The sequence below is a fragment of the Tetrahymena thermophila genome (genome assembly GCF_000189635.1).
Source record: "Tetrahymena thermophila SB210 genomic scaffold scf_8254470, whole genome shotgun sequence".
In the NCBI taxonomy this organism is placed as follows: Eukaryota; Ciliophora; class Oligohymenophorea; order Hymenostomatida; family Tetrahymenidae; genus Tetrahymena; species Tetrahymena thermophila.
In genome coordinates, this window is record NW_002476246.1 from 514,039 (window position 1) to 536,358 (window position 22,320).

At 21.8% G+C, this 22,320-nt stretch overlaps 5 protein-coding genes across 5 annotated transcripts; all 5 read right to left on the reverse strand. All coding sequences in view use genetic code 6, as the record gives it.

Annotated features, from left to right (window-relative positions):
* Positions 1–414: 414 nt before the first annotated feature.
* TTHERM_001089089 (hypothetical protein) lies at positions 415–4,532 on the reverse strand (the record flags this gene model as incomplete). The annotated part of the gene is made up of 8 exons (XM_012799425.1): positions 4,039–4,532; positions 3,597–3,989; positions 2,697–3,524; positions 2,496–2,583; positions 1,118–2,445; positions 772–1,060; positions 681–709; positions 415–447 (listed from the first exon to the last, which is right to left on the reverse strand). The coding sequence occupies exons 1-8, from the start codon at positions 4,492–4,494 to the stop codon at positions 415–417; spliced, it is 3,444 nt and encodes a 1,147-aa protein (XP_012654879.1). The 5' UTR covers positions 4,495–4,532.
* Positions 4,533–4,758: 226 nt separating this feature from the next.
* On the reverse strand, positions 4,759–5,892 carry TTHERM_01090110 (tetratricopeptide repeat protein; the record flags this gene model as incomplete). Its single annotated transcript, XM_001011745.1, has 1 exon — positions 4,759–5,892. The coding sequence occupies one exon, from the start codon at positions 5,890–5,892 to the stop codon at positions 4,759–4,761; it is 1,134 nt and encodes a 377-aa protein (XP_001011745.1).
* A 337-nt stretch (positions 5,893–6,229) lies between these two features.
* On the reverse strand, positions 6,230–7,918 carry TTHERM_01090120 (ubiquitin family protein, putative; the record flags this gene model as incomplete). Its single annotated transcript, XM_001011746.2, has 1 exon — positions 6,230–7,918. One exon carries the CDS (start codon positions 7,916–7,918, stop codon positions 6,230–6,232), a length of 1,689 nt encoding a protein of 562 aa, XP_001011746.2.
* A 422-nt stretch (positions 7,919–8,340) lies between these two features.
* Positions 8,341–9,874, reverse strand: TTHERM_01090130 (hypothetical protein; the record flags this gene model as incomplete). Its single annotated transcript, XM_001011747.1, has 2 exons — positions 8,341–9,696; positions 9,761–9,874. The coding sequence occupies 2 exons, from the start codon at positions 9,872–9,874 to the stop codon at positions 8,341–8,343; spliced, it is 1,470 nt and encodes a 489-aa protein (XP_001011747.1).
* A 788-nt stretch (positions 9,875–10,662) lies between these two features.
* Positions 10,663–22,111, reverse strand: TTHERM_001090197 (transmembrane protein, putative; the record flags this gene model as incomplete). Its single annotated transcript, XM_012799426.1, has 14 exons — positions 10,663–11,340; positions 11,404–12,458; positions 12,851–16,679; positions 16,786–17,022; positions 17,084–17,410; positions 17,474–17,581; positions 17,638–18,042; positions 18,106–18,348; positions 18,408–18,473; positions 18,729–19,733; positions 19,784–20,335; positions 20,390–20,493; positions 21,545–21,749; positions 21,794–22,111. The coding sequence occupies 14 exons, from the start codon at positions 22,109–22,111 to the stop codon at positions 10,663–10,665; spliced, it is 9,132 nt and encodes a 3,043-aa protein (XP_012654880.1).
* Positions 22,112–22,320: the final 209 nt, after the last annotated feature.

Consider the following 22,320-nt stretch of genomic DNA (forward strand, 5'->3'; position numbering starts at 1 on the left):
TAAAAAAGTGAGGTTCTTTCTATTGATATTTAGCAAATTTGTTAAAAGACTGGTTAAACCTTGAAGCCAAACACAAAAGTATTGAGATCATAAATATATATAATATCTGAGGCAAAATTATAATATATGTATCTTGAAGATAATCTAACAAATGGTAACAATGTTTAAAAATAGCTATCTTAACTATATTAAGAGTATTTAAAGCTTGTTTCAAATAATTAGATTATATAAACAGAGTAATTATCTAATGCTAAAATATTATTTGCATCTTAATAAATATAAGCAGAGTAAAATTGTTTATTATTATTTATAGAGATCAAGTAAAATTATGATTTTTCATAGTTAAAGACAACAAGCTTATCAAAATTTGAAAACTAAATTACTAAACAATTTATTTATTTGATTAACATAAAATCATATTTTATAATAGATAACGAATCTATTAAACTATTTTAAAATTTAACCTATTTATCACTCTTAGGCTAGTGTGCCAATAGTTAATTATTAATAGAATCTTAAATAATAAATGTTTCTATTTCTTAAGAAAAAATAACTGTTGTATAGTTATAATAGCCTATGATTGTTTGATTATTTTAATTTAATAGCTAAAATTAATTAGTTTAGGTCTAAATTAAAACATAGATATCTTTTTCAATAATAACTAAGTTAAAATTGATTACACGATCATTGCCTACCTATTAAATAGTATCTTTAAAATAAAAAAAATTTATTAGTAAAAGAAACAAATAAATACTTTTATTAAAAACTTACACAAGTACTAAAGTTACTTTGTTTGCACATTAAACAGTACTAAATTAGACTTTTATTTAAGTACTAAAAATTTTTTTATGAAAATAAGACTGTTAGAGATTAATTGGCCAATATTGTAATCTACAGAAGTAAAAGCATTGATGTTATCATAAATAGTAGCTGCATATGTACTATTGAATAAAGCAATTTAATTTTAACCAAAAGTTTTGTATGTTTTTACATCTCCATCTACATTTAAAACAGTTTGTTTTAACATCATTGCGTCTGCATCATAAATCACAGTTTGATTCTATTTTTATAAAATTAAGAATTAAATTTTAACTTGAAGCAATTTTTTAATACTTACATTATTGATATTTAAAACGAGGAATTATTTTTCATTTTTTAGAAAGTTAGAAAGAGTTTGATTATCAATAAAAAAATTTAAAGTTTAATATTAAGAGGTTAATGGTATATTACTAAAATCAGTTAAGTTATATCTATATAAAACTCCATTTGATAGTATGATTTAATAATTCTTAGCTTGTTATGTAAAGCATGATATTTGACTTGAAGATATTCTGAGTTCTAGCGATTTGCCATTTAGTAAATTATAAAATAATAAAAGAGAACTAAATCTTAGATATATAGTATTAGTAAAAGTATTTAAGTTACATATAGTCATATATATATTAACTTAAGTTGTATAATCGTAATACATCATAGACTAAGTATCATAATTAAAAGTAATTAGTTAATTAATTTAACCTTAGTTTTTGACAATTTAATAATTTAAACTTTAGCTATCAAAAGTAGCACCAGTAAACTAATCCTCTTTTTATAGTTATTATGTTTAAATTATATATTATCTAAATATACCTTATTCGAGCTATGAGATAATTCTGTTGCCAATTTAAAAAAATGATGAGTCTCCAAAATTTGGATCAGATGCAAATTAATATGAAGAAATTTAATTATATCCTTAAATAATGAAAATTAAGTATTAAGAATTTTGATTTTTATATGCAGCTAAAGCATAATAAGTATTTGATTTAAATTATAAGTTTGTAATATTAGAGGAGTCAATGTTAAAAGTTAATATATTTTTATATTTTGTATCAACAATTATGCAATTATAGTCGCTTATCAAGAAAAAGTATTCCCCAAATATTTATGATTTTTTGAGCTATGTATGAATGTAATTTGAAAATGGTTGCTTTTTAAAATCGTCATAGATAATGCTAAAGCCAAATTGGTAAGTAAGGTACGTGGCTCCATCAATATCAGAATATTGAAGGTCTATTAAGTTACCATAATTTAAAATCATTTTACTACCTTAAACATTAGCATAGAGTTTTTGCTATTTTGGATCAGTTGATATTATTTCAATTTCATATTAATTTGAAATATACAATATCTAATTCTATTAATCATAAAATAATGACTTTATTAATGAAACTTAACCAAAATAATTGATCGAAATTTGATAATTTATTGCATTTTTAGTTTAAAATCCATTTTGATCATAAGGAACAATTTTTATTAAAGTGTTAATTGAATTAACTTAAATTATAGTAACTATGAAAGAACGCTAAATTATTAATGCTTATTCTATTATTAAATTATTTTGCATAGTAAAATTATAACTAAATTACAAACTAGTATCTGAATTATTCAAATTATAAATTTAGCATCCTATTTTAAAAATTAATTTTATTAAAATTTAATTAATTTAATAAACTTACCTAACTTATTTGCAGTAACAGTTAAAAGAGTCTAGTTATCAATAAGACATAAATTCAAATTTCCTTAACCATAATCTAATTTTCTTATCTAATTTTATAATAAAATATAAGATAAAATTTCTATTTTTATTTTTAGAGATTCAAATATTTTCGAATTTAAAAATGAAGAAAATAAAATATTAAAATTAAAATTTATTTTACCATTTCGATATAGTATTAAGAAGATGATAAATTATACTGTATATTTGCTAAGTAACTGTAATAATTAGTATATTATTAAGATAAAACTAATGTAATTGTTTTATTAATTTAATTTTAGCATACTATACTAGTTATATTTACTAAATTAGCAGCTAATAAAGGATTATTTGGATTAGAAACATCCATATAATACAATGTATTTAAGTTTTGTTTAAAAACAACTACTTTATTAATTTCATTATATGATTTGAATTAATAGAATATACTTTTTAAATTAATTTATTAATATTATAAAAAAGGAATTTCTAATGGTTTTATGAATATTTTATCTTGATTTGGCTAAGGCTCAAAATTTATTTTTTCTTACTATAGATTTCTAAATTAATATTTTTCAGAAAATGTTTCATCATTATTATTTCTTGTCTCTAATATTCTATCACTATTTTATTATTATTATTAATTTTATTGCAAATCATTTTATGCAAAACTTGAAACTATTATTATTTTATCTGTTGAATAGTTAAAACTAATTTAATTTAAACTGAAAATATCTAATTAAGTTAATTTGTATTCTTCTTCAAAGCAAGTAATTTATTAGCCACTAAATTATTATAAAGTACATTTTAGCTAAGTATTTTAATAGCTTATTTCTTAATTCAGAGGATTTAATGTAGCAACTATACCTTGGTTATTTGATTTTAACAAAATATAGATTAAATTATCTTATTAGACAGCATCTATTAAGCTTCCATTTATATTTATCACTTGTAGTGGTATCAAACTTTCTAAGCTATAAAATATGATTTGGCCCTCACAAAGAACAATCAGCTTATTTAAAATTATTTAGTTTAAAAAAACATTACATTGAAATAGAAAGATAATTAATTAAATCAATTTTACTTATTTTTCCCCTGCCACAGTAAATAGTTTAAGCTTCGAAATAATACAGCTACTATAGAGGTGAGAAGGTATTATTTACAAATATTAATCACCTATTTAAATAAAAGGACTGCAAACTCTATTATTATTATCATCATCTTATCCTTCTTAACAATATAATAAGCATTGCTATGTTGAAGGATTATAAAAATAATTTGCCTTCTAAAAGCAAATATTATTAAGACACGCCTTTTAATCTTATGATAGACTCCAGCCTTACTAACATTATTTGCAAGTAGAAGATGATTCGCATATTTGACAATTCTAAATTTTACATTCTTGGCATTCCCCAAAAAAGCTCGATTAATACTCACTTTACTTGCATTAATTTTAGCACTGGCTAGTTTAGTAGTCCTTTTATCATTGAAAATGTAAATTATTTTTCTGATTTTTAATAACTTACCAAAAATGACTAATAATTGCACGATGAACATTTATTTTGATCTAAACAATTATAACATGAATTCTAGCATTGCAAGCATGAATTTTGCGAAAAATCAAAATAGTAACCTCTTTAGCTATTACAGCTATCTGCTATCTAACCTAAACATAAATTATATATCTGTAGCAATACAGAAAATAATATTTTTTATCTAATACTCATAACAAACACTTTTCCTATCTTTTTGTTTTTTTTTTTTATTCTATTTATAAGGTTCTAACTAATAAATCTCAAATTTTGTTCTTGAATTATAAGAATAAGATATTTTTAATAATTAATAAAAGTTAATAAATTATATCTTAATTACTCTGATGATTTTTAAATTTTTTGTAGGAAATACATTAGTAATAAAAATATTTAACTTAAGAAAGAATTAAGCTTGATACATTGATGTAAAATTTAGGTAATTTTTATCATGAAGTTAATAACAAAAATGCACCGACCGGGAATCGAACCCGGGTCAAAGCGATGGCAACGCTCTATTCTACCACTAAACCATCGGTGCTTACAATAAAATTAATTGTAGATTTATTGTTTATTTAAGTATCATAAAGAAAAATTAAATATAATATATTTATGTATGTATAAATATTTTTGTTTTCAAGTAAGAAAATTAAAATGTATAAAAATTTCAAAATTAAAAATAATTTAAACTTATTTAAAGATTGATAGTATAAATGCTCAATACAGCAATGCTAAAATAGATAACATACATGTATAGTCTATATTTTTTTTATTTGATTAGTTTAATGTAATATAGGCACTATGCTCATCTTCTTCAAGATCTTTGTATGTCTACCTAAAGGGTTCATCTTATCTTTACATAACTGCTATTAAATTCATATAAGGGCAATTTTTAAATTATTATAAACCTTTTTGTAAATAATAGTAGGATTTATCATTATCTTTTATATCGTTGCTGTAAATGACTGCTAACTCTGAATAAGGAGTAGGTGAGCGATCACTTTTAATTTAAATACACTTCTTAAAATATTTAACTGCATCTTCAATGTTCTTTTTATTTAAGTTTATATAAGCTAGCTATGTATGAGATTCATAAACAAAGTTGTCAAGTTCGATGGATTTCAAGTATAGTTCTTCACTTTTTTATAGGTCATTTAATACTTTATATTCATGATAAGCTAAATTTTCATAGCAAATAGATGAATTTGGGTTTAGCTGAATAGCCCTTTAAAGTAGTTTTTTAGTAATTTCATAATTCTTTAAGCTAAATTCAGAGTATGAAATTCTTCTTAGAATATCATAATCATAAATTCCAATTGATTTAGCTTTATTCAACAGTTTTAAGGATTCATTTTAAGTTAATGGATCTTCAGATAGAAATTATGAAAGTCTACACAATATAAATATATTTTATGGTTCTTATTCATATAGTTTTTTCAAAACAAAAATTGAATCGTTCAAATCCACATTTTCTGATAGAATGACACTCTTAATATAATTTGTTCTCCAATATTAATTCGCAATCTGCAAACATTCATCAATTAAGCTAAAACATTCTCTGATCTACTTCAATTTGAACTTAAACATAATCGAAACTAAGTCTAATCTTGCATCTACATTGTTCTTGTCTTACTTTAAAATTAATTTTATTATTTCTAATGCATTTCTGTAATTTAAATTATATTCATATTCTATTTAGCATTTTATGGCTAAACTATATAAATCGTTTGGATTTTCTTTAAGCTTATTGTCTATTTACTGCTTGATGGTTTACAAAGGACATTTTAAGACCTCTATCTTCTAGTTTACTTGAAAAACGTGCATATCTTCATCGAAATTAAAGCAATTCATTTTTACTATTCAAAATTTATCTTTAAATAAGCTGTTTTTTAAATAAACAAAATTTATAATAAATCAACAAATTCTTTAGTATTTAATATTGAAGCAAATAAAACATTATTAATAATTGGCTAAACAATAAAATATAAAATTTTTATAGATAAAAAAAATATAAATAACTAATAAATTATTTTATATGATTAAAACAAAGTATTTATTTTTATATTTTATTAATTATAATTGAATTATTTTCTAGTTTTAAATTATTTAATTATTATTAATTTTAAAAATCTTTTCAAATAAATTAAAATAATTTCATTAAATTTTTTAACATGTAAATTTAAATAACTCAGACAAATTATTTCACCTCTGAGAAGTGATGAATTCTGATTTTTTAAATAGACTCACTTTCAATTATTAGCCTATATGACTCTTCAAGAGGAAAACGATCAAATTTTTCAATCTCAGCTTCTGTGATATTTTAGCATTCAGGATAATCAGCTATTACTAAATGCTTATCAGCTAGACACATTTGAAATTCTAAAAATCTCATATTTCGATTATATCTTATATCGCTATGATTAATATTCAATCCTTTTTTTACTTTGTTAAAGCTGAATTCAGATATTGGGTTGTTAGAAAACAGGAAAGGAGATGAATCTAGCCATTTAGAATCACAAAATCTTTCTTCAATAATTCCTATGTAAAACCTATAATTTTCTTGATGAGTTTAAAAGGGATCAAATTATAACCTAAGTAAATATTTCTTAAATGGATCGATAGCCTCTTCAAGGTAAGATTAAACTTACCATCCAGGTTTTATCTATTTAATCTCAATCCTATTTGTACTATCTCTCCTTATTATTTGGTTTGTAATTGAGTAACAGTCTTATTTAGATTTTATGAAACTACAAGAAAAAGTTTTATCTATTTACCCAAAAATATTAATTTAAACTTCATGAATTAAATTTTTATTTAACTTAAGTAAATCATTTTGCTTTTTGATCATTTAATCTTAAAGATAGTCAATATTTTAAAAATCAATTGGACACTTTGCAATTCTCAAGCTATTATTAATTTTAGTAAGGCAATTTATTTAGTCTTCAACTAGATCAAATTATGTCTATTCTAAATCATTGAATTCCAAAGGAAACTTATTCTGCATAAACATTTAATCTGTTGAAATTTTACTTAAACCAGAAGATATTTAGTTGAGAAAATTATTTATTTCATTAATAAATTTTTCATTGCAAAAATTTGTTTTGTTATTGATTAATTTAGTTATTTATTCTACTGTCTAACTCTTTATATTAAAAGGTTCTTTATCATCTGATAATATTTCATTTAAATATGTGCTATTTTAATTAAAAAAGTATTCTTCTATATTTTCAACTTATTATAATGCTTGCTCCATATAATAATTAGCCATTTTCATTTAAAGTTTTTCTTAAGTTTTTTAAAATTAGTTAAAGGTATTGATTAACAAGGTGCTATTTGCTTCTTTATTTTATTGCATTTTCTATATTAGATTATTTAAATTTTGGAATGATTAGGGATCTTACTTTTTTATGGAAGAGGCATATTCTTATAATTTCTACTTTTAAATAATAGAGTTATATACTTCTAAAAATTTTTCTTTTGTTAAGAAAATATTATCTACATTAGAAAGAATTTTTTTCATACTCTTATTTAAAGTTTCACTCATTATTTTAATAAATTATTCATAAAATATTTGTATAGTTAAGAGGGGTGATTAGAAGCTAGCATCTTCATCAATACTATCAAAATATTGCTATATTTCTTTAATTAGATTTTAATTTTATGTTTGAATTGGCAAATTTTCAAAAAAAGTATTTTCATCTGAATCAATTACATCATCTATGAAAATGATATCTTTATATTCAAAATTATACTATTTTATACATTTACTACACAAAACTCTTAAATTTTCTCTTTGCTCATGTAAAGAAATAGCAATTAAAGGTGTATTTTTGTGAATTGCACATTTTACGTTAGTTAAACTATCAGATATTTGCATATTTGCGAAGTTTAATTTTGATTATTTTAAATATTTATTAAGTTGTTTCTGATCAATTTTTTTCTAATCTGGTTTTTAAATTCTTTTTTGATTTATTATAATCAAAATTTTTATAAAGTTATCCAACCAAAAAAATGAATTAATATATATAGCATATTATATTTCATTTATCTAATTTAATTATCTATATTTCAACTTTTGAATATTAATCGATAAGAAAAATAAATAAATATTGGATTTTATAGTATAAATTTCAACAACAATTAAAAAAATATTTTATTTTGTGAAATTAAAATAAATAACTATTCAAAATTAAAATAAATATAAATAATAAATAATAATTTTATTATTATTTTATAAATTATTTAACTTAATTATTATTTTTTTTATTTTTAATACATTTTATATTTTTTTATTTGTTTTCAATTTTCATCTTTTTTAGATTTTTTTTGTGGTAAATTAATTACACCACATTTTTTAAACCATTTATTACCAACTTCTATTAATTTATCAGCATCATCTTAATAATATCTCTTAAAAAGCTCTAATTCTTTGTATTCAGGTCTGTCATCTATTTCTTCATCATTCTATAATGTAATTGCTTTAGATTGAACTGAATGCTATAATTATCTATACATTTTGAATCTTGACTTAATATTTGGGTCTTCGAATATATATTCATAAGTTACCAACATGTCATTATATTTAAAATTTAAATTGTGTTTACTATCATAGTCTTGATCTAGATTAAAAAACCTTGCTCTAGCTTCAACTGGAAATGTAAATTAGTCAATAGTTTTTATCTCTATTTTTTACGAAGAGTACCCCTATTTAGAGAATAGTGCTTTTGTAGAAGTAGTTAAGAAATGAAGAGTTGTATTAATGCACTATTCTAATTTAAAATATGTATTGCGTGGATCGAAATATCCATAAGCTTTTAAATACTCTTTAAACACATAAGAATTCTCTGCTATAATATCGTAAAGCTCAGGGGAATAGCCTACTCTATCACTTTCATAAAGTTATTTTTCATAATTAACTGAAAGGCGAATATAAAATATTAAACTTGTTTGATCCAGCCCTTCAGTCAATGATTTAAATTTAAGATTACTAGCTGCTTTTCTACCTTCATAATGTTATTAAAATAAGGTATCTTGATATTAATCTAAAATCAGCCTTTTAGTTAGCTATATATTATCCCAGATAGTTTATAACTTTTAAATTGTTTCTAGCAGATCTTTGTTGCCGTATGAGTACAATATTTTTAAAAGATATTCTATGTTATTTACATTACTCGGAAAGAATGTCAAATCTACTTCAATAAATTTATTATCCATTCTGTGAATAACACAGTTGATATATCTTAATCCCTTCTCTAGTTAGTTATGCTTATTCTCATTCAAATAATTCTACTTGTCACTGTAATTCTGAAAAAAATCTAGATCAACTACAAGATCCATATACAAATAGAACTTTTTATTTGCTCTTAAAAACCTTTAAGTCCTTTCCAAAAAGTTTTGAGAGAATTTGGTGCTATTTATTTACGAAATTGCTAAGCCTTTTTAATTTGTATAGTGAATGTTTTTTTAAGTTGAAGTACCACTAGAATTTTATTATCTTTCTTCATTTTCATAATCTATATAAGCTCTTTTTTTGTTGAGAGAATTTTATGAGCTTTTTTTGTCATTTTTAAAACCATTTGGGGAAGTATCTTAGAATAATGTACAGTCCTGATCAGTAGAACTTAGATTTTGCTAACTCTTACCAAAGCCTTAAAACTATATAAATGAAAATAGTAAATGGCTAGATAATGTATGTATTTTTGAAGAATTAAATTATTACATTTTCATTATTATTTTCCTCATAAATATGAAAATCCCCTAGTGATTATTAACTGTAAATTTAGAACTGACCATCCTACTATTAAGTGCTCTACCTATCATATTAATTATCCATATTTCTTTCTCTTCTTTTTCTTGCTCTTTATACTCTATCTATTTATTAAGTTATATTAAATTTTAAAGTGCAATACTTAAAAGATTATTACAATATTATTATTTTAATACTTCTTATATATTCTTTTAAGCAAAATGTTCATATATTTATTTTTTAATCATTAACATAGTAATATACAATTTTAAGTCACATTGAATGTTAAATAATAAAGGATCTATTGATTTTGGCTATTATAATGATAAATATTTGATTCACTCATAATCACAAATTTATAAATCAATCGCTAATTATCATTTTTAATTTACTTTATTGACTGTAAGTAATTTATAAACCAATAAAAAATATTACTCTTAAATTATATTTTAATTTTGCTATAATAAGATAGTCTTTATTGATTAAATACTTATAAAATTCATGCCAATTAAATAACTTTATTTTAGTAACAAAAAATTTATTTTATTATATTTATTTTATTAAAAAGGATCAATAATATTTTTATTTAAGATAAATTAAGTTTGTTTATTTAATAAAAGTTAAAGAAGTAAAGATAGATATACAATAGAGTTTATTTATTGAAAATTGAATTCTTTAAATTATTTTTTAGATTCATCCCAAAATTAAGATTTTAATTATTTCAAATTAAATTTTGTAAATTCAAAAACAAAATCATAGAAAAACTAGTTTATAAAAAAAACAGCATAAATAAAAATTTTTTTTCTTGAATAAAGTTATTGTTGTTTTAATTTGTATATATTAAGTTTAAATTTGTTTATTTTAAAAACATCTATTCATTATTGATTTTTATCCAAATTATAACTCTCTAGTGCTTATAAATAGAAGCGAGTTTTTAATCGTTTGTTAATTTTTGAATTTTGAAATTTGAATTAACTATTTTGCTTAAGCAGTTTTTATTGTTAAGCCAATTTTTAGTTCTTAAAATCTGCTTCCATTGCAATTACTTCCCTTAAAGAGCTTTAAACTTTTTTCCATAAAGAATTTATTCTGAATAAATTTATCTATTTTTAATAAGCAATTTAGTAAATAGAATTAGGGATTAATTTGGATAAAAAAACCTAGAATCTTTAAAGCTTATTTTATTAATTTTTATTAAAAGGAACAGGTCTTTGTACTATTAATAAGAGCAAGATTCCTATGAAACTTATATTAATGATTATTAAAATATTTTACTATAGTAGTTTAAATTAGGGATTATCTGTAATTAATATCATTTATATTATGAATATACTTGTTATAACTAATTTGCAAGATAGTTAATCAATATTATTTAACTATTATCTTTAATAAGGACTTACTTTGATCAAAAATCTAAGGTAAATATACATTAAAAGTTATAATAACATAGCTTTTAGTTAGGATGAAGTCCTAATTAAATTTAGAAATATAACTAGAGATGCTCTTGTTTGATTTCTAGCTAAATCCCAATAATAAGACTTTTCTTTATATTCCTATTGATTGATTAATAAATTTTATTAAAAAAAATATTTTTATTTTATTAAAAAGCTATTTACTTAGTATAAAAGACCATATTTATTCAGATAATGCAAGCTTTGTAATTTTTTTCTTTTACTGTATAAATAAATAGAAAATGATGTTGGGATTATTATGAACCATATTAAAAGCAATGGCCCTATTAAATATAGTAAGATTTCATTATGTTTTTCTGTATAGCATTCATACTGCATTTCAGAAATAATATATAGATTGCCTGCTATTTCTTTACAAGATGAAGACTATATCAATACTTTAATTATTGATGAGCTAAAGAATAAGTATATTAGTATGAAAGAAGAAATCTAAAATGAACGGTCATCTATCTTAAAGATGTTTGTGAGGATTTTTACTAGTTGGATAAGCAAATAAATAATAATTATTTAGAAATTGATAAATAAAACTCTAATAGCATATAACGGAATTTAGAAATCATAATTACTAAATATACAATCTAAATTATAAACAGTATGTTATACAGGATCGCCACCTCCAATTTCAGCAACAGAGAGAAATTATTAAGTTTAAATACCTAAGTTATTTATTAATGCTATAAACTATAAATAGTTGATAAGAATTTTGATGTAAGAAGAAGAACTGCTAATATTTTGATTTTATAGTAAAATTAATTTAAGCTTTCTCAAATAAAACCAGCTCATTTTTTTTTATATTAATATCAACTATCTTTAAATTTAAAAGATTAAATAAGCACAAAATATAATCAATAATAAAAGTAGAAATAGAATAGATTGAATTGTATTTTGCTTAATGCATTCTTAGCACTAAACTCCACCATTACTTCTTCCATATTTTGAACCCCAAACAACTCCTTATGAATCACAAGATTCGCAAATAGCTCCTACATGTCCCAGTGAGCATCCAAACTTATTTGAAGGATCTTCAGGGATACAATTTTCTGGATTAATACATTCATATATTTAGTCTGAGTTTTAGTCCTAACTCCAGTATCCATTTTATAACTGAATGATATTTGAGTGGCAATTTTTAGAACCAATAGGACATTTGAGACACTACAAACTTTCAAATTAATTTGGATCTTGTAAGCAATAATTACCTTTTTAAAAAAATTGGTATGATTAGATATTTAAAATATAATTATGAATAATTGATAAAAATAAACAATTTTTTACTAAAGAGTTAAATTGAATAAAAAAAATTTTTAAAGATAAATAATAAGAAAATAGAACAATTAATGATCACTTAATTTTTTGATTAAAAAAATTTTTATTATTTAATTTTTAAAATATTTTTTAATTTTTGAATAAGAATTATTGGGAAGGGGGAGGGGAGTAAGGGTACTTATTAGAGTTTATTATTTTTTTAAATTACATGAAAAATTCTAAAATTATTCAACTGAAACCTTAATAACCACCTCACTACCCTCCCTTCCATCAGAATTATTAGTAAGAAATTAAATATTGAAAATTCTATTAAATAATAATTTACCTTATTAGCAAGTATAGCATATTTTATATTTCTACAATGTTTGTAAAATTTCCCCTTACTAACATTTCCTAAAGTTAACATCAATAGAGATACTTAGCTCTTGAAAGTCAAATTTAAAAGTTGTAGTATTTAATATAAAGATAGGGCTAACGGTTTTAACTATAATTGAGGAGTTAGCATTTGGCTAATAAGAATAGGACACATTAAAAAGGAAACCAAATTAATCAAAATTATAATTTTATCTGAGATTACCATCAAGCCCAACTTCCTAACTCTACAATTCAAGTAAATAGCTACCAAATTCAATCAAGATTTCTTAATTTACCAACTCTGTATTTTTAAAAAAACTTACTTCTCTCTTTTCTTCATCAATTAATCTCATTAATATTGGTGAAGATGTGCTGCCACTTTATAAATTTTCTAATTTAGCACTTTGAATATTTAAGTCATCTTATATTTAATTTTTAACATCTAAATAAATTGGATAAGAACCTATATTTTTTCCATATAATTATGCAGAGTTTTTAATAAAAGAGTTTAGATTTAAGGTAAGTATTCTTCTGCTCACATTTGTTTTTTATAAAACATAAGGTTATATGCCTTAATATCTAAAAGCACCTCCTATTAGAGCAGAATTTTATTAGAAAGTATTTTGCATCATGTCTTAAATATCACAATTGTTCAGCAATAATGCTCCACCTGAGCCTTATGGGCAAGAATTTTAAAATAAAGTATTGCCATCAAACTAAGAGAATATGCTACTATAGCAGTAAATAGCTCCCCCATTTCCTGTCTTTGATTCGTTTTACTAAAAAGTGTTATCTAAAAATATTATTTCAGTTATTTAGTTTAAATATATAGCTCCTCCATCAAGATAAGATATATTTGAGATAAAAGTGCTATTTTTCATTATCAACCTAGAAATTTATGACAAATAAAGAACACTTGCTATACTATTTGTTTCTATATTTTTTGAATTAATGTTTTGTATAACTACTTAAGGGCTTTAGAATATGTAAATAAAGCTATTTTACTTAAGATCTACTTTTTAAATTTAAATTGTATCTAAAAGAAAATTTTAGCTAACTTAAATTTAAATAAAGCCAGCATCTGAATTAATGCTAGAAATAGATGAAAAATTAGAATTTGATATTGTTAATTACTAAGCATTAAGTAGCATTAATTGATTTATTTTTGAAAGATAGTGCTAATAATTGTAGAATGTTGATATTTAATTTTAAATAATAATTCCGTTTTTATTTTCTAACTCATGCAAATTAATAAATCCCAACATATCTGAATTTATTATCTGAATATTTGAAAAATTTGAATTAAGAATTCCTTCACATTCTAAAATGAAATATTATTAGCCACTGATTGAACTATTTTAATGATTTTCTAATTTAAAGTTTGAGAAGTAAAAATCAGTAAACTATAATGTTTGGTTTACATTAGAAAATTTTAGTAAAGAAATGGATGAGAGTGGGGTAAAGTTTAGAATATTAAATTGGATTTTTTTCAAATCAATTTATGGAGTTGCTTCAAAGTAGAAAATAATTCCTTGTAAATCTACATTTTAATTAATTATTATTTAATTTTAAGATGCTATCATGTTGCTAATACTAACTGAAGTAACATTAGTTATTGTGAATATTTAAATGTTTTAAAAAATATTCTGCAAAAGATTAGTATTATTTATTGTAAGTAAGTTAACATATGAGATATCTATCATAGAGCTTTGCTTAAAGTTTGAATTTAAACTATTAAGTTTGATGTTGAAATTATTAATAGTTAATTTGTTTATATTAACAAATTTAATTAGATTAATGATATTATTAAATTAACAATTGATAAGATTAATGTTCTGTATTACAATTATATTAATATCTTAGAAAAGCATAATCTATTTGTTTACCTGTTAAATTTATTCTCCATTAATCACTAAATTTTAGATAAAAAGATGATTAATACCTTCAAATACTAGTTGGTTATTATCAAAATCTGATAATTCTATGTCATTTAAAAATAATCTTTCTAATTTTTTAAATGTTTGATTTCCAAACAAGAACTAAGTGTTATTTAAGTTTTTAAATGAAATTTTTAAGTTTTATAGTTGCAGCTCTACTATATTTTAATCTGTAATATTTTGAATTTATAAATAAATACTATTATTGTTTATAGCTTAAATATTCAATGAGTAATAATTAGTCACAGAGCTAGAGCTAACAAAAGGATACTTTAGATCAGTTTATTCGTCATTATTTATGTACAAGCTATAAATAATGTTCTAAATTAAGAGCTATTTCAGTGATAATAAATTCAAATAATCGCTTTATTGGTTTTTGGTTATTAAATCATTTTAGCCAGTTAGTATTTATAACTAGGCAGAGCAAATATTATTTGAAAAAGAGCCAATATTTATCTAGGTAGTGTATTTGATAGTATTTTCAATAGTTAGAATCATCATATCAACTATTAAATACTAAGAATTCTGGGATTATACTTATAAGGATAAAACCTTATAATTGTTTATTTATAAGAAATCAATTAACTTAGGCTATGAGAAAGGGTTAGCATTAAAGAAACTAATTGAATTGTCAAAATATAAAACGAATATATTATTAAATCCAGTGTATTCAATATCTATTAGCGATTGAGTGCTGTTAAAATGCCTAATTATTTAGAATAATTTGAGGTCTTATCTTATATATATACTTACAGAATTAAATGAAAGCATAAATATGAAAGGGCCTTCCATTTTTAATTTTATTCCTGAAGATGGTAAATTCTATTTAATAGTTTGCATTTAAAGATCATATACTTTTATTCCTACAGTTCTATCAGTATAGTAAATCCTTTAATATAGAGGATCAAAGTAGATTTAAGATTATTGGTTTTAGAAATCTAATTGAGAGATTTATAAAACATTTCCTGTCTAAATATCTATTATTTGTATACATTTATTAGTTAATATTATGATATTCTAAGTATTGTCTATTCTAATAATTTTTTTAACAATATCGTTTTATTCAATTTTAAATTAAAAGTAATCAAGTTTTATTAGAGGAGAATGAGGCTAGGAGTTTTAAAATGTAATCTTGTTCCATTAGCTTGTGTTTTTGGTTGAGCAGTATATTAAAAATAAATCATCAATCATAAAAAATTGGCCTACTCCTGTTGAGATATAGGTTAGGATTAAGAGCTATGGGTTAGTTTGATTTTTTTAAAGTTAATATAAAGACTGTTTTTGAGTTAGAAAAATAACTTGTAAATCAGAATCACTGATAAAAGTTATTATTTAAGAATCTAGTAATTAATAAAATATTGGAATTATCCTAGTTGAAGTTACATTATAAATTAAGAGCTAATTAAATATTATTACATAAATTTATGAGTTACTTTTATTGTAATAATTGAAATAAAAGTATGAAGGATTTAGTTGATTAAAGTATTTAACATCTTTTACTTCACCATTAACTATATTTTTAAGTGTAGATTGACTATTGTCAAACAAAATATATTGGCTTTCATTAATCTTTAATATATTTGGAGATGAATTTAATGGCAACAATGAATTTTAATTAAACTCTAGGATAGAGTAATCAAAAACTTTTAAATTCAAATAGTCAGTAACAAATATTTAGTTTTTATTGAAGCTGATATAAATATCAAAGATTGTAAGCTAAAATTGGTACTTGCAAATAAAAATTTTAGTATCATAATCAAAGATATAAAATATGTTATTTGAGCTTACAAAAAGTTTTCTCTTGTAATGATCCCAGATAATTATTTTTTAGTAAGCATTTGAATCATTTTACTACTTATCTAACTGCATTTTATTAAGAAAAAAATTTAAAAATAAAGTTTACTAGATAATTAAAGAAAAAATATATACTATTATTAATTTTTAAATAAATTAAGATAAAAAATATTACTTAAAATATTTTAACAACTTAATTGGTATCATAAGAAATAATTTCAATTTAGTTTTAATTATCAATCAATATAATCAAATCAAGATTTTCATCAACAACTACTTGACTCTGATAATTAAATTAGTATTATAATTAGATTGTTTTCAAGCTCACTTGAGTATTTATATTATAGATTACTATAGAATTACTGTAAGAAGAAAATAGCATCACTTATATTTGATCAGAGAAAAAATAAAACTTTTTATTTAAAAATAATATAAAGATTGTATGTATAACTGAAATTTATTTATTGTCATACCTAATACAGATTTTCAAAAGTTGAAGTTGTAAATGACGGGAAAGATGTATCCAACAATTAAAGAGTATCTAAATTAAGTATCTTAAAACTTTAGCTTGGTTAATCTCCAATAATTATAATGCTACCAAAATCATTATAATATATAGAATAAGGTATAAAGTCTGTTGAATATTTTACAAACTTATAAATTTATTCTTTTAAAGAGTACACTCTTAAACTATATTAACTATAAAAGATTATCAACTATTTTTGTTTTTAAATAATAGTTCCGTGAAAATTATCCTCATCAAATGGATAATTATTTGCTATGCAATTTTTAGAAATAGCCTAAAATATAATTTAAGAAAATATATTTTAAAATTGTTATTTTATATTTATTCATTTATTTACATTTAAGTCGATTATGCAATCTTACAAGTTTTCTATAAAAGCCATGTATCCTAATTCTATATCATAAGCAACGTTCAAATATGATGAATTAGACACGTAATGAAATAACTTTTATTATTTTTATGTCAAATAAAGAAAGAAATAAAATGTTAAATAAATTTTACAATTTCAAAGTTAGATGAGCTAATAAAAGCAATATGATATCCAACAACGATTACCATATATTTTTAATTGGGAAAATAAAATCCTTTTTTATCATACAATAGATAGTATCTGTAATTTTAAACTACTAATTATTTAGGTTGTAAGAAATCAATAACAATGTATGCTATAATCTTTTGGTATTTTATAACTGCTATCATATTTATATATATATTTAGCTATATATCTAACTCATAAAAATTAACAACTTGTTCAAAATATTATGTAATTTAATAATCATCATTTTAATATTAATAACAAAAGATTGATTTTACATCAACCATTTACTCTACCTAGCCATTATTAAGAGTTAATGGAATTTAAATATCGTTAAATTGATATGAATAATATAGAGCATTTTCTGCTACCTTTTAATTAAAAAAGTTTTATTTGAAAAAAAAATAAATTTTAAATATTTATTTATAACTTACTTTCTATAATTAAAGATTTGGATCATCTAAACTAATTGTGAGATAGACCTATGTATTTGTAAATATTATCTAATTTTATTAATGTAAAAAGGCTTAAATGTTTTGTCCATAATATTAGTTCTAGTATATTATGAGCTTGTTAGTATCTCCATCATAGTATGATAAAGTGTAAGTATTGCTGCAAATAAATACTTTGTTATCATATCTAATGTATTATGGAATGTATGCACCAGTAGTTATTACCTAATTTAAAAAAAATATAAAGTGATTTAAAACTTCTTATATATTGAAAATATACTTACTTATAGGATTTTATTATCTACAGTTGAGACAATTTAAACAGTATTATAAGGACTTAAGCTAAAGATCTAATAGCTTAAATTTGGAGATATATAATATGATAAAATGAGTATATTTTAACTAAATATACTTTTCTAATAATTTTTTAGAAGGTTCATGCTCATTATCCCTCCAAAAAAATCAGAGTAATAAATAGTATCTTAGTTTAAGTTAAAAAAACCTAACTAATTTGCACAAACGTTATAAAATGCTTGAGATACGTAAACTGGATTTTACTTTAAAAAAAAATGATTATCTTATTAATTAGATTAAAATAAATTTACATCTTTGTAAACATTGTAGATCACTATTTAACTTACGTAAACTTACAAAACTAAGAAACAAATAACATCGCCAGTTGTCTATGAAACTTAAACGTCATTTACTATTTACTTGACTGAGAATTTGTAGTTGTATTGATTATTTATTTAGCTGTAACTAAAAATATGAAGTTGTCTTAATTCTGAATAAAGTTAACTGATTTCTTAACTAATAATATAAACTATCAAGGTTTTTGTCTTCTGGATGTAGAATGGTTAATTAAAAAAATTTATTTGACTAGGTGAAATGTTTACATTACTAAACTAGTTTTCTAATAGTATTTCAAAAGTATATAAATTCAATTCTCTTACAGTTAAAACACCATTTCTTATTCCAGTAAGTATTATTTTTTCTTCTTCTTTTACAACTATATAGTTGTATAAACGAAAACTTGTAATAGTGATTTAATCTGGATAATAAAAATCATCCCAAAAATAGAATTATTTAGCTATCTATCTTGACTCTAAATCATACTAGTTAGCGATTCCATTACCTTTTAACTCTAAAATTTAATTATTTGTAGCAGTATTCATAAAATTAACTATTCTGGAAGTTAATAATCTTTAAGTATAGTAATAGGCATGCTATTCAGATGAAAAGTACATTTAATTAGAAATTACAGAGATTTATTGGCTTTAAGTGAGTTCTTAAATTTACGTATCTTACATTATTACAGTTAACAAATAAAATTTATCATTATTTTGCAAAACATCTAAGTAAGTTAGTGAGCATACTAAAGGTTAAGATAATTTTAAAGTATATGAAAGAGTAAAATTATTTGAAGTAAAGTTGAATATATAAAGTATATCTTGCTTTTGAGAGAAATAGAAATCTTTTGTTTTCCAAAAGCAGTCAGAATTAAAGAGAGTAGGTGATAATGTGTTCGTGATTTCAGTGACTTACTTATTTGAGCTAATTTAGAATACCTAAGTTGCTGTTTAATTTTTACCACCAATTAGAATCAAAGTCTATTTAGAAAAAAATGTTTTATTTATTATTTGAAAATCAATATTTTTACTTAATTAGATCTCAATATTGAATAAAGGACGGTCTATGAAGTAATAGATTTGATTAGTGAAGGAGATTAGCCAAATATGATTGTATAAAAATCTATTTTATTATTTTAGTAGAACGCCCACATATTTTGTGTATTTAAATTTTTCATTACAAGAGTGCTCTTGGATGAATATTATAAAAGTATATATTTGTTAAACGATTAATCATAATAATAAATTGTATTTGTGGAGTTGATAGCAAGAATATATTGATCATTTTTTTGCTGATAATTTTAAACGCTAAGTATTTAATTTAGATCATTTGATGATTTATCAACAATAAAAAATTGCTATGATTGGAAATTGTACTAGACTATTTATCTTGTTTAAGTCAAAAATGTCATTTTCATTCCATCTAAATAATACAAATTTGCTATTTATTAATTAAATGTAATATTTTATGATAAAAGTAGACCAGATGAGATATAAAAAGCGAAAACTTAGGTATTAGTATTCATACAAGATAGTATTTTGCTTTGTGTTGATTATTCTACAATCTGCACACAATTTGCGATCTGTTATTAATTATTGAACTTAAAATGGAAGTAAAGAGAAATAAAATTTTTTACAGATGCTAACTATGGAAATGTATAGTAAGCTTAAGGTTCTAGCTAAGGAATTGACTTGACAATAACTTTGCCATATTCATCAATCTAAAGCATATTGCTATTATCTTTTTTTAAAAATTAAAAAAAATGTCAAAAATTTTAACTTTATGTTAAAAAAATTAAAATATTCTATAAAATACAGATCTTTTAATCTATTATAAAATATTTATAATTAAAATTAATTAATCTTATGATGTTTTAATTCGCTTTTGTTATTTTTACTCAAGGAAATAAAGATAAATATCACCATTTTAAAAAATTATAATATCTATTTTTAGAAACTTATTGAATTTATTTATAATTGCTGAAAGTATAATTCTTAGTAGAACTTAATTGAAATAAAAATTCTTTCTAAATTTTATAATGCGCATAGGCAGTAAAATATTGAAAAAACAAATTTTAGTTTAAAATACCCTAAAATAATAATTTTTAAATTAGAATTGTAAATTCATAACTATTTCAGGGATCAAGACTTTGAATTAATTTAATATATAGAATATTTTAAAAAAATGTCAAAAGGCACTCATTAAAATACAAAAGGAGCATGATTATCTTAATTCAAAAGAGGAATTTAGAAAATATATAAAATTATTTTAAAAGTTTTTTTTATGAAGATTGAATATTTTTAAATAATGAGGTGGCTTCTTCTTGGTAACATTTTTTTAAAAGAAACTTAAAAATTTACCATAATTAAAAATAAATAAAAAAATGATTTTTTAATATTATAAATAGATTTCATTTTATCATTTGTTATAAGTTATATTGATAAAATTAAAATAAATTTAATTAATAGAGTTAAATTTATTTAAAATGAATTCGATATTTAAATTATGAATATCGATGCTATAAATTTAGAAAAATGAAAATATAATGCAAAAAATTTAATCTTTATCATTTAAATTTATTTTGTTTTAAACAACTGATTTCAAAAGAAAAAATAGAGATTTTTTGTTTATCTTTTGCTAAAAATTTCCCCCCTTCATTTATGAAGGATTATTAGCATTTTCAATTTATTTTACATAATTTCTTATTAAGGTTTACATTCATTCAAGTTAATTATTGAAGGGTAAAAAATAACGAAAAACATAAATTATTTGTCTAAATTTTAAGGTTTACCTTCACTGATGGATGTGCTAATGAACTAAATTTAGCCAACCGCTTAAGATGCAGGAATATAAGATAACTAAGGGCAAATTTATAGCTAAATGCATGTATTAGAAGATGGATCTAAGGAATAACTATTTGATTAAATGCTACATTCATAAACGCACTCTCCATCAAGCAAATATTGTCCATCTTAACAATTCGAAATGCATCCTAACTAAAAAATATAATGATTTTAAGAAAATGAAATGATTTAGTTACTTTATCTTGTGGGTTCACAGAGTATCCGGATTAACATTAATAGCATTCAGTAGGTGAGCAGCTTAAGCAAAATTTAGAAGCGCAAGAAACACATTCCATTTTTTAGTTTTCATATGTTCCACTAGGGCAAGATTAGACGCAATTATAGCTATCCTGATCAAAATAAAATGGGTATTTACATCCAAGACACTCAAAATTTTTATCACTAGAGCAATCTTAGCATATTTAGTTACATTAACTAACACCATCTTTTTGGCCTAAAGAAAAGAAAATTCTATTTAGTATTAAATGGGTAATTATCAAACCTTTCAACTTCATCAACTTTTAATTATACTTTTATGTTTTGTTTACAATTTTGAGTTTTTTATCTCTTTTGTTTATAAAAAATTGCTTCCTAAATAACTAAATAAGAAATGAATTTGAATTACTATGAGAAAAATCAACAGCTTTTGTAATTATAATATTAAGATTATTATTTTACTGATTAATTATTTAAAAATTCAAGATGTTATAATCTATATGTTAAA